This window comes from Oratosquilla oratoria, chromosome 15, assembly GCF_046742065.1.
Source record: "Oratosquilla oratoria isolate Oo_2021 chromosome 15, ASM4674206v1, whole genome shotgun sequence".
Taxonomy (NCBI): domain Eukaryota; kingdom Metazoa; phylum Arthropoda; class Malacostraca; order Stomatopoda; family Squillidae; genus Oratosquilla; species Oratosquilla oratoria.
The window spans coordinates 7,536,153-7,548,652 of NC_134791.1; the positions used below are offsets into that span (position 1 = coordinate 7,536,153).

General features: G+C 36.8%; 1 protein-coding gene across 1 annotated transcript in view; it reads left to right on the top strand.

The window, feature by feature from the left end:
- Positions 1-12,411, top strand: part of LOC143032996 (protein O-linked-mannose beta-1,2-N-acetylglucosaminyltransferase 1-like) — a 34,249-nt gene extending 21,838 nt beyond the window's left edge. Inside the window, exons 4-5 of the mRNA XM_076198191.1 lie at positions 11,260-11,473; positions 12,188-12,411. Of these exons, the coding sequence (XP_076054306.1) occupies positions 11,260-11,473; positions 12,188-12,393 (420 nt within the window). The 3' untranslated portion in view covers positions 12,394-12,411. The remainder of the gene's footprint in view (positions 1-11,259; positions 11,474-12,187) is intronic.
- Positions 12,412-12,500: the final 89 nt, after the last annotated feature.

The following is a 12,500-nucleotide window of genomic DNA, read 5'->3' on the forward strand; positions in this document are numbered from 1 at the left end:
TTCTTTTGATTAGCTTTAGTGATAGAATTTTTGTGTTGATTAATAATATCGGAGAATAGGGTGTCAATATTCTCTTTTAAGGTTGTATCTATGTGTATGTTGTTCCATTTTTCTTCAAGCTCTTGGTATTCTTGGTTGAGGTTTTGTATTTTGTCTTTTAATTCTTTAATCCTCTGTTTCATATATTTTATTCTTTCTTCCTTACTGGGTTTATACTTGCACTTATTGTTTAAGGCCACTGCCCCATCACAGGGATATTGTCAGTGTATTTGGGCAGGAGTTTTTCTCTAATGCATGTTTCATTAAAAGTGATGGCTAGTTGTGCATTAATAATTTTCTTAATGGTATTTTCCATATACCTTATTAAGGATTTGTTTTCCTTAGGAAGGAAATTTATGACTTGGCTGTATGTAGTCATATTAGCTAGATCGCGATTTCGGGTTCAAGACCCTTCTTCAGTAGCTATAGGGATAAGAATTAATCCCTTATCCCTATAGCTACTGAAGAAGGGTCTTGAACCCGAAATCGCGATCTAGCTAATATGACTACATACAGCCAAGTCATAAATTTCCTTCCTAAGGAAAACAAATCCTTAATAAGGTATATGGAAAATACCATTAAGAAAATTATTAATGCACAACTAGCCATCACTTTTAATGAAACATGCATTAGAGAAAAACTCCTGCCCAAATACACTGACAATATCCCCTGTGATGGGGCAGTGGCCTTAAACAATAAGTGCAAGTATAAACCCAGTAAGGAAGAAAGAATAAAATATATGAAACAGAGGATTAAAGAATTAAAAGACAAAATACAAAACCTCAACCAAGAATACCAAGAGCTTGAAGAAAAATGGAACAACATACACATAGATACAACCTTAAAAGAGAATATTGACACCCTATTCTCCGATATTATTAATCAACACAAAAATTCTATCACTAAAGCTAATCAAAAGAAATTAATAAATCTGAACGGCGGCCATATTAAATACTCACGCCCACCAAATGGTTATATAAATTTAACCAATAAGATTCTTACTCCAGACCAAGAGGAAGTCCTTAATTTAGGGCTTAACTGCCACATTATGTCTAAACCTAAGAAGTTTAAAAAAAGAACAGAATGCGAAATACTTATAGATGATGTAGAGAAATTATGTAAAAAAAGGTGAAGTCATTGTTGAGCCCACTTTCAAACAAGAAGTCATTGCTGAAGCTCATAAATCAAGAGGACAATATCACAGCAATTTGATTGACAAGAAACACATTGAGGCCGCAAAAGAGTTAAAATCAGACCATAGTATCACCATCAGGAAAGCAGACAAAGCGGCAACTTACGTACTCATGGACACCTCTGAGTATTTAGAAAAGATAGATACTATCCTCAATGATACATCTAAGTTTAAAAAGATCAACAAAGACCCTACAGAATCACTCAAGAAAAAGGTAAATCGACTTATAGAAGGGAATAATGCTGCCAGCAAAGTAAAATTTAATAAACTTTCAGGAGAGTATGGTATGGGTTACTGCTATGGGACAGTCAAAACACACAAACCTGGTAATAAACTCCGTCCCATAATCTCACAAATCCCTGCACCTACGTACAAACTCGCCAAGAAACTGTGCTCTATTCTAACTCCCTACACTCCCGCCACCTATAGTCTACAATCTACATCTGATTTCCTAGACATTATTAAGGCAAACTCTGCTAAAGGTAGAATCGCTTCTCTTGATGTGGAGGGGTTATACACTAATATTTCCGTAGATCGAACAATTGATTACATCATCAACAAAGTGTACCACGATAACACTACACCTATACTAGACATTCCAGAACTTACACTACGTAAACTGCTTGAATGCTGTACAAAAGAAGTCCCGTTCACTTGCCCCCGTGGAAACAAATATTGCCAAATTGATGGAGTTGCAATGGGATCCCCCCTTGGAGTATTAATGGCAAACTTCTTCATGGGCTGCGTAGAAGAAGAAGTATTCAGTAAAACAGAAAAGCCAGATATTTACTGTAGATACATTGATGATGTCTTCATTAAAACCAATAACAGTAATGAAGCTGAAAAACTCCGCCACCTATTACAAGAGACATCTGAACTCACTTTCACTATGGAAGATAGCATTGACGGAGCTTTACCCTTCCTCGACCTCTTAGTGAAACAAAATGAAAATTCTTTTAATACAACAGTGTACACAAAACCCACTAACCCTGGACACTGCCTTAATGGATCCAGTGAGTGCCCTCAAAGATATAAGGACTCTACCATCAGTGCCTATATTCGAAGAGCACTAACTCACTGCAGCACATGGACACAAGTGCATGATGAAATCGAACGTTCCACTCAAGTTCTGATCAATAACGGCTTCAATGAAAAAGAGATACATTTTCAAACAAAGAAAATAATGGACGGCTGGCATAACAACAACAATGATAAACAAAATAAAGAGAAAATCAACATATATTATAAATCCACTTTTTCGTCAGCTTACAAAGAAGATGAACGCATTATGAAGCAAATTATAAAAAGAAACATTAAACCAGTCAATCCAGAAAAAATACTAAATCTAGTGATTTATTATAAAACTAAAAAAACTAGCCACCTTCTTATTAGAAACAGCCCCCTACAAGAGAGAAAGGAACTTCAGAAATCTCATGCCATCTATAGGTTCACATGTACACGAGGGAACTGTGAAGCCCTCCCATCCACCTATATTGGCATGACGACAATGAGGTTATCCCGTCGCCTCTCATACCACCTGACATCTGGAGCCCCTAAAAATCATTTAAGAGAAGCCCACGGCATAACACTAGTAAGAGAGACACTAGAGAAAAACACCGAGATTTTGGATTTATGTACTGACGATAGACGCCTCCCAATTTTAGAAGCGTTGTACATTAAAGAGTTGAGCCCAAACCTAAATGTACAAGCAGAAGACCTCAAAGCCCTTCCAAGCATGAGACAAACCGTTACAAATAAAAACATGAGACATAACACCACAAACGCCAATACGAGACAAAACGCCACTCGTCCAACTACGAGACAAAACGCCACATTCCGCCACAACACAAACCCGGAGGCTCCCTAGCGCACGTGACATTTCGTCCCTGCCCGTAATATCAGGTGACCTCCCCCAGTGATTAGCAAGTATAGTAACTCTAGTATAAAACTTAGATCTTTACTAGAATCTTTGGATTAATTCTTATCCCTATAGCTACTGAAGAAGGGTCTTGAACCCGAAATCGCGATCTAGCTAATATGACTACATACAGCCAAGTCATAAATTTCCTTCCTAAGGAAAACAAATCCTTAATAAGGTATATGGAAAATACCATTAAGAAAATTATTAATGCACAACTAGCCATCACTTTTAATGAAACATGCATTAGAGAAAAACTCCTGCCCAAATACACTGACAATATATATATATACATACATGTATATATACATATATGTATATATATATATATATATTTATATAATATAATATTTGTGTGTGTATATTTTGTTTGATAATGTTAGTAGTTGTAATATGAGTGTAAATACTAGTTGAAGTAGTATCAATAGTACCACTGGGAGAGCCGTAGATGATTTAAAAAGACAATTTCAAACAGAATGGCGCGAGTAGAACGCCGTGTGAAGAAGAAACCTTGATTACAAATGTTTCACTTCATGAAGCTTCTTGTTGAAGTACACACATCAAAGAAGCCTCAACAAGATCGTTGTACAGTTTATGATCAAAGTTCTGCTGTTACCAGAGTAGTACATGTAGGAGAAATAGTAGTAGTAGTAGTAGTAGTAGTAGTTAGTAGAAGTACTAGGTCCCCACCGCCCAAATCAGCTCATATACAAAACCTAGATTTTGAGCAGACGGTAATTGACAGTAGGATAAATGAAGTTTTGTATTAGGCATTATTAATGAAAAATAAATAGATAAATGGGTCGTCGACCACAGTCATTGGCGGGAGAGGGGCCAATGAACTGTGTCTGTGGGAGACAGATCCGGCTGCTTCCACCACACAGTTCCACAGGATGGAGGTCGTATTACAAAAAGAAAAAAGTAATAGTAGTAGTAGTAGTAGTAGTAGTAGTGGTAGTAGTAATGATTGGTATTAGTAGTAGTAACACTGGCAGAAGTGAGTAGTAGCACTAGTAGTAGTAATAGTTGAAGTAATGATTGATATTAGTAGTAGTAATGGCAGCAGTTAGTTGTAACACTTGTGGTAGTAGTAGTAGTAGTAGTAGTAGTAGTGCTGGTAAAATGATAAGAAATAAATAAAATAAAAAGTAGTAGCGGTAGTAGTAGTAGTAGTAATGGTAGCGGTAATGATTAGTATTGGTGTTAGTAGTAATGACAGTGGCAACAGCCAGTAGTAGTACTAGTGGTAGTAATAGTAGTAACAGTAGTACGAATAGCATCAAGGCCACTAACTGTCTTGGTTATCATTTCACGGTTAACCGTACAAGAGGTTTAATTAAAAGGTTTATTTTGGATTATATTCAGAATCCCCCCTACCCGCACCCCCCTCGCCTTCCCCTTGTCCTTTCCCCCTCTCCCCTTCCCCCTTCTCCCTTGCTCTCCCCTTCCCACCTCCCCCTCCCTCTCCCCTTCCCCCTCCTCCTCCCTCCCCCCTTTCCCCTCCTCCTCCCTCTCCCCTCCCCGCTCCCCTCCCTCTCCCCTTCCCCCTCCTCTTTCCCTCTTCCCCTCCCCTTCCCTCTCCCCCTCCCCTCTCCCCCTCCCCGTTCTCTTTTCTCTACCCCTTCACCCCTCCCCTTCCCACCTCGTCTTCCCCTCCCCCCTTCCTTTCCCCCCTCGCTCTACCCCCTTTCCCCCCTTCCCATCCCCTTCCCCTCGCCTTCCCCCTCTCCTCTTCCCCTTTTTCCCCTTCCCCTCTCCCCCCTCGTCCTCCCCCTTCCCCTTCCATTCCCCCCTCGCTCTCCCCCCTTTCCCCCCTTTCCCCAGTATGCCTTCATTACAACCTCCCCTATCTTAATTAACTCGCTTATCCCAATACATTCACAGCAATCTTTAACTTAATCGAGTTTCTCGTCTGGGCGATTTAGCGGCAAATGTTTCCTCTCGAAACCGGCGCCGTGGAGCGTTTGTTTCCCTCTCGCGTGAATGAAATCGCCTGGCAACACAGAGAGAGAGAAAATGGATGGGGATGACAGGTGGTCATGGACTTGGAACTACCTAGTGTAGGCCTTATGGTCTCTTGAAGTCTCCTTTATTCTTTTGTTCTTATGTTGTTGTTAAGAAGTCTTACCATCAGAAACGACTTTATGGCTGAAAAAATATGTTTCTACCAAATATATTTATGTTATACAGTATATGAAGATAAAAAAATTAAGACAATTGTCGAAACAGCATGATTTTATAACATTCTGTTCCTAAGAAATTTCTATGTGCGAGTGCAACAAATATATATATATACATATATATATATATATATGTATATATATGTATATAATATATATATATATATATATATGTATGTATATATATATGTATATATATATATATAATATATATATATATATATATATATATATATATATATATATATATATATGGCGGCTATTTTGTGAAAATGGCTGCCGTGGCTATCACAGACATAATTTTAAACCCCCCAATATCTGAAAATGATCAAGAATTATTAGTCTATATGTTTGCCAATTTTCATGCTTTTATCGCAAAATGAACAATTCTCCTGAATTTTTGAGCTATGATCACTGAATATTCTTTCTTTATCCAGTAACAAGACATACATGTATATGTATGTATGTATGTATACATATATCTATATATATATATATATTCATATATATATATATATACACGATAATTTTTATGACAGTCGCATGTAGGATTCGAACGGCTTTCAGTCACCGAAAGATTACTTTTAAAGAGCCTTACGGTGACCGAAAGCAGTGGGTTCGAAACCTACATGCGACTGTCATAAAAACTACCAGATTAATGTCGCTGTCACTAGCGATTTTCTCTCATGTATATATATATATATATATATATATATATATATATATATATATATGTATATATATATGCGTAAATAACCACTAGGAAAAAGTAAAACTAACGAAGCAGAGCGCTTTCCGTGTAATTACATCTTCAGTGAAGATGTAATTACACGAAAGCGCTCTGCTTCGTTAGTTTATTTTTTCCTAGTGGTTATTTACGCATTTGTGAACACACGCTCCTAGTGTTTTTTATTGCATATATATATATATTATATATATATATATATATATATATATATATATATATATATTTAAGATTATTTCAGACAAATGAGAGAGAATGTGGGTGGGGAAGGGCAAACGAAGATGTGTTAGGAATAGAGTTTATTGCCCTAACGTTGCGACCAACTTGGTCTTCTTCAGAGGACTACAGCATTACAGACGGATCACAATTCTTATATTCGCAGTGAGAGGGAACCCGCCAAGGTATGAGCGTCATGTTTTCCCTTTGGCTAACGATTTAATTATTAGGACACTTGCTGCTTTCGAGAGGCATTTAAATCCGTCTCTGTCGTTGTTGTTCTTGTTGGCGGCGATATGTGCAGCTTCCACAGTTTTTCTCATTTTCTTCTCAAATCCCTCGTGTAGAATTTCTGCGTTGTTCCAATCAGGTAGATGTCCACATTTGTCCAGGTGACGAACCAGGGAGTTAGATGTTCTATGAGCCCTGAGATCGTTTTTGTGCTCATTCAAGCGTTTATTGAACCCTCGACCTGACTCACCGAAGTAAGATGATGGACAACCGTTGCATGGAATACGGTAAATGACACTGAGATTATTACGCATATTATTATGTTTCTTAAATATTTTTCCTATTTTATTGGAAGATATTTTTGCTATATTTATTCCACCTTTTAACAAATAATCATCCTCTAGGAATTCTTCACTGCAGATACGAAAAGCTCTGAGAAAGAAACCTATTAGAACACCCGTTTTAACACGTCTGCTGTGTGCTGAAAAATAATGGACAAAGTCGTCCCTATTGGTGGGTTTCCTGTACCTGTTTCTCAACAGGTAAGTTTCTCGGTGTACAGGAAACCCACCAATAGGGACGACTTTGTCCATTATTTTTCAGCACACAGCAGACGTGTTAAAACGGGTGTTCTAATAGGTTTCTTTCTCAGAGCTTTTCGTATCTGCAGTGAAGAATTCCTAGAGGATGAACTTACTTACATCAAGAATACCTTTAGGAAGCTGAAATACCCCGGAGGTTTGATCACCAGGACAACGAGGAAAGCCAAGAAGATCTACGATGGCTCAAACGTCCGGACCCCGGGAAAGGATAAGTCTCATTTTATTTCTGTCCCTAATTCTATAAACACCATAGCTATTGATGATTATTTGTTAAAAGGTGGAATAAATATAGCAAAAATATCTTCCAATAAAATAGGAAAAATATTTAAGAAACATAATAATATGCGTAATAATCTCAGTGTCATTTACCGTATTCCATGCAACGGTTGTCCATCATCTTACTTCGGTGAGTCAGGTCGAGGGTTCAATAAACGCTTGAATGAGCACAAAAACGATCTCAGGGCTCATAGAACATCTAACTCCCTGGTTCGTCACCTGGACAAATGTGGACATCTACCTGATTGGAACAACGCAGAAATTCTACACGAGGGATTTGAGAAGAAAATGAGAAAAACTGTGGAAGCTGCACATATCGCCGCCAACAAGAACAACAACGACAGAGACGGATTTAAATGCCTCTCGAAAGCAGCAAGTGTCCTAATAATTAAATCGTTAGCCAAAGGGAAAACATGACGCTCATACCTTGGCGGGTTCCCTCTCACTGCGAATATAAGAATTGTGATCCGTCTGTTATGCTGTAGTCCTCTGAAGAAGACCAAGTTGGTCGCAACGTTAGGTCAATAAACTCTATTAATAACACATCTTCGTTTGCCCTTCCCCCCACACATTCTCTCTCATATATATATATATATATATATATATATATATATATATATATATGTATATTTATATATACATATATATATATATATATATGTATATATATCCCAGCCTTCCTGGTAGCATCAGACGCATGTATAAATATCCATGACAGCATTTAATTCTTTTGTTCGATTTTAGATGTAAATACCATCATATGTATTATCTTTTAATTCCTGTTATATTAAATGTTTTCATAATACCATCTTGTAATTTTTTGTCTCATGTCATTACAGACAATCCTGAAGATGTCTTATTAAACACGAGACGTTGGATGATTGGGAGATTATGCAAATTTAGTTTATGCAAACACATTTGAAGCAATGTCATCAGAAACAATGAAAATACCAGGGAAAAGATGAATAAATGCAAAAGTGCTTTCGTTTTCAACTCCACATGATATATGTGTATATATATTTATATATATATATACGTATATATATATATGTGTGTGTGTGTGTAAATATATATATATATATATATATATATATATATATATATATTAATAGTATATACGGGCAGGAGATTTTCTCTTATACATACTTCATTGAAAGTGATGGCCAATTGTGCATTTATTATTTTCAGTAATGCACACTTAGCCATCACTTTCAATGAAGTATATATACATATATACATATATATGTATATATATATATATATATATATATATATATATATATATATATATATATATGTATAAATATATGTATATATTTATATGAATATATATGTGTATATATATATATATATATATTTATATATATATATATATATATATAAGAAATTCGCTAGTAAACAGCGACATCAATCAGACAATCTCCATGACCGTCGCGCAGAGGATTCGAACCAGCTACTTCTGGACCCAAGAGAGGCGGGTGTTATGGAGCCTCTCTTGGGTCCAGAAGCAGTGGTTCGAATCCTCTGCGCGACGGTCATGGAGATTGTCTGATATGTATATACATATATATATATTGAGGAATGGACGACAAAATGAGTGGCAGGGTGGTGAGATAAACACCGAGAACCGTTGAATTTTTATTAACTGACGTTTCGCTCTTAACAGAGCTCTTAACAGAGCTTCTTCGATTATGTTTGTACACTCTGAAGAAGCTCTGTTAAGAGCGAAACGTCAGTTAATAAAACTTCAACGGTTCTCGGTGTTTATCTCACCACCCTGCCACTCAAATATATATATATATATATATATATATATATATATATATATATTTATATATATATATATATATATGTATATATATATGTGTATATATATATGTATATATATTTATATATATATATATATATATATATATATATATATATACATATATACACACATTATATGTGGTGGTCAAATTACTAAATTCAAGAAAGCTCTTGTACATTTCAAACAATAACAAATTATAAAAACGTAAATTGTAGTTCACGAGATAAGCACATCTCGGATGACAAACTTGTTGACAAGATGTAATACATGTTTATTCGTTTCTAAAACAAAAACATTAGACTAATGAACACTTCTAGAATTGCAAATACCTTTACGCTCAGTCTTGCTTCTAAGTTGATTGAAAGATTTGGTATAGTTTTAGAATATGTTTTCCTTCTTTAATGTTAAAGTCTCCCGATTCTTGCGAAAAAGCAAATGTCATCATATTTGATCAAATAACGAAAAGTTTTGGAAAAGTGAACGAAGCGACATGGAAATGGTAGATTTTCAAAAGATTAACAAAATGTTTTATTTCATTTCGTAAGATCATCCTTGGAGACAATACAAATAAAAAAATAGAATTGATAAAGTGTGATTTGATGTATATTTGCAAACTACGTATCAGTTGCAGATTAAATGTCGCACATCAGAAGTTGCACATAAAAGTTGCACATAAAAAGATGCACATAAAAAATGGCACATAAAAAGTTGCACATAAAATGTTTCACATCAGAAGTTTCACATCAAAAGTTGCACATCAAATGTTGCACATCAAAAGTTGTACGTCAAAAATTGCGCATCAAAAATTGCACATCAAATGTTGCACATCAAAAGTTGCACATCAAATGTTGCACATCAAATGTTGCACATCAAGTGTTGCACATCAAATGTTGCACATCAAAAGTTGCACATCAAATGTTGCACATTAAATGTTGCACATCAAAAGTTGCACATCAGAATTTGCACATCAAATGTTGCACATCAAATGTTGGACATAAAAAGATGCACATCAGTATAATTTTCATGCAACACGTTATTTTCATTGCCAGTTCATGAGGCAAAGTCAGCAAACAAGCAAACAAGAGGAATCCAAGCGTCAATTTTCTTGTGATTGACCAGCAATCCATTAACAACCCGACCAATTTTCATCTCAGTTACGTTCAAATGCAATGTACTAAGAGTTGCAAAAAAGTTGCCTCAGCACGGGGTGACCGATGCTTTTCGTAAACATTCAATCAGCCGCGCATGTCGGGCACGCTTTTTCAGTTTCTTTCGTCCTGTGCGTCGCAATGTTTCGTACGTATTTTATGAACCTTTCTTTCCTGGACCATAGTTCATGGCAGATAATCTGCTATCACATTCAGGCAAGCAGTTTTTTGTTTTTTATTTAATTTTCATTTTTTCGCCGCGCGAACAAAATTGAACAAAAATATTTTTGTTTTTGTAAAGAGGTCAGGATAAAATATTTGTATTGTTTCGTCAGATGCTTGGGTGTCCGTGCATGTGTAAATATTATATATATTTATATATGTATATGTATATATATGTCTATATATATATATATATATATATATATATATATATATATAAAATGTATATATATATATATATATATATATATATATATATATATATATATATATATATATATATATTGACACTATACCGTCTTGAGCCTAGTCCATTACCAACTGTACTACGGCGCGGATGTCAAAAGCTGTCAGGAGACCAAATGGTCTCTTTTGACATCCAAGCTGTGGTATCGCACCAGGCTCAAGATGGTATAGTGCCGCACGACCTAAGGTTCGAATCCCGTAGGTAGAGCTATTTAATCACACACACACATACACACACACACACACACACACACACACACACACACACACACACACACACACACACACACACACACACACACACACACACACACACACACACACACACATTATCTCTCTCCTGTTTTCTTATGCATCTTTGGAAACTGGACAAAATAAAATGAAGGAAAAAATAATAACATATTAAACGTTTGTTGTAAACCTTCATCTCGCAGGGAGGACTTGAAGCGAGTCTTGCTGACCCTGTTCACGAACGCTTATCTCAACTGGGATCCGCGTGCGCCCCCTTTCTCGGTCCCGGCATGTCCTGGTCGTGGGCCTTTGTCAAGGACGGGAAGACCTTAGCTGAGGTGCTGACGGTGCCAACAAGTGCCACTGGAGGGCCTCAGGTCCACCTTCACACCCTGAGACCTCTTCACCCCAAAGAAGGTGAGATTCTTTAAGAAATTTTGAGATTTTTTTTTTTTTTTTTTTTTTTTTTTTGCTCTGGTGTTGTCATCGGAAGCGTATTGGCTTTATTCATCTTCGTGTGGGTTCGAATCCCGCACTCCTTTCCAATTCAGAATAAATGTCGGGTGATTTTTTTTTCAATAATTACACTGGTAGCGTCATCGAAAGCGTGCTGGTCTCGCATTCAACTATGGGTTCGAATAACGCGCTTCTTACCCATTCCCAGCCGTGACTTAGTTACCTGCCTCCCAAAGGTGACGGCTTCGGCCGCAGTTACTCAGCGCCTCCTGGCGTGTGCCCTAACCTTCTCCAGATGAAATTTATATAAAACTCTTAAACGATTGTAAATTCGGATTTGAGTGTGCACTAATGAAACGGAAATCGAAAACACATTAACGAAAAAGGAACACTACATTTAGGGAAAGCAATAATCACTAAATACTTTGACACAACACACAGAAAATAGTGGCAAAACTCGTTTCAAAATGGATTAAGAAGTGTCTAAATGTATCGTTCAGATTGACATGTTTCTTATTATATCGTTCGAATTAAGATACTTCTTATTGTACCGTTCGAATTGAGATGTTCCTTATTATATCGTTCTGATTGAGCTGTGTCTAATTGCATCGTCCATTTATGCAGCGTATATGAGGAACCTGATCGAATCAATATGCAATTTTTTTTGTTTTTCAGAATATTGCGTCCTCTGGCCGAAGACTTCTGTCTGGGAGAAACGAAGAAGCTTCTGCAAAGAGTTCGAGGGCTATGGAGACCTCTGCCGCTGCGAAGCCCCGAACTCACTTCGGTTCGAACCTCCTGAGGTGAGTTCGTATTCTCCAATAAAGGACGACACCCCTAAGGACCGGAGGCACGCAGCTCCGAACCTCCTAGAGTTATAAAAAAAAAAAAAAAAAAAAAAAAAAAAAAAGGGGGGGGGGGGGCGAGGGGAGGGCATGAGGAATGGGACGTTAGCGACACCCCTATGGACCACAGTCACGTAGTTTTG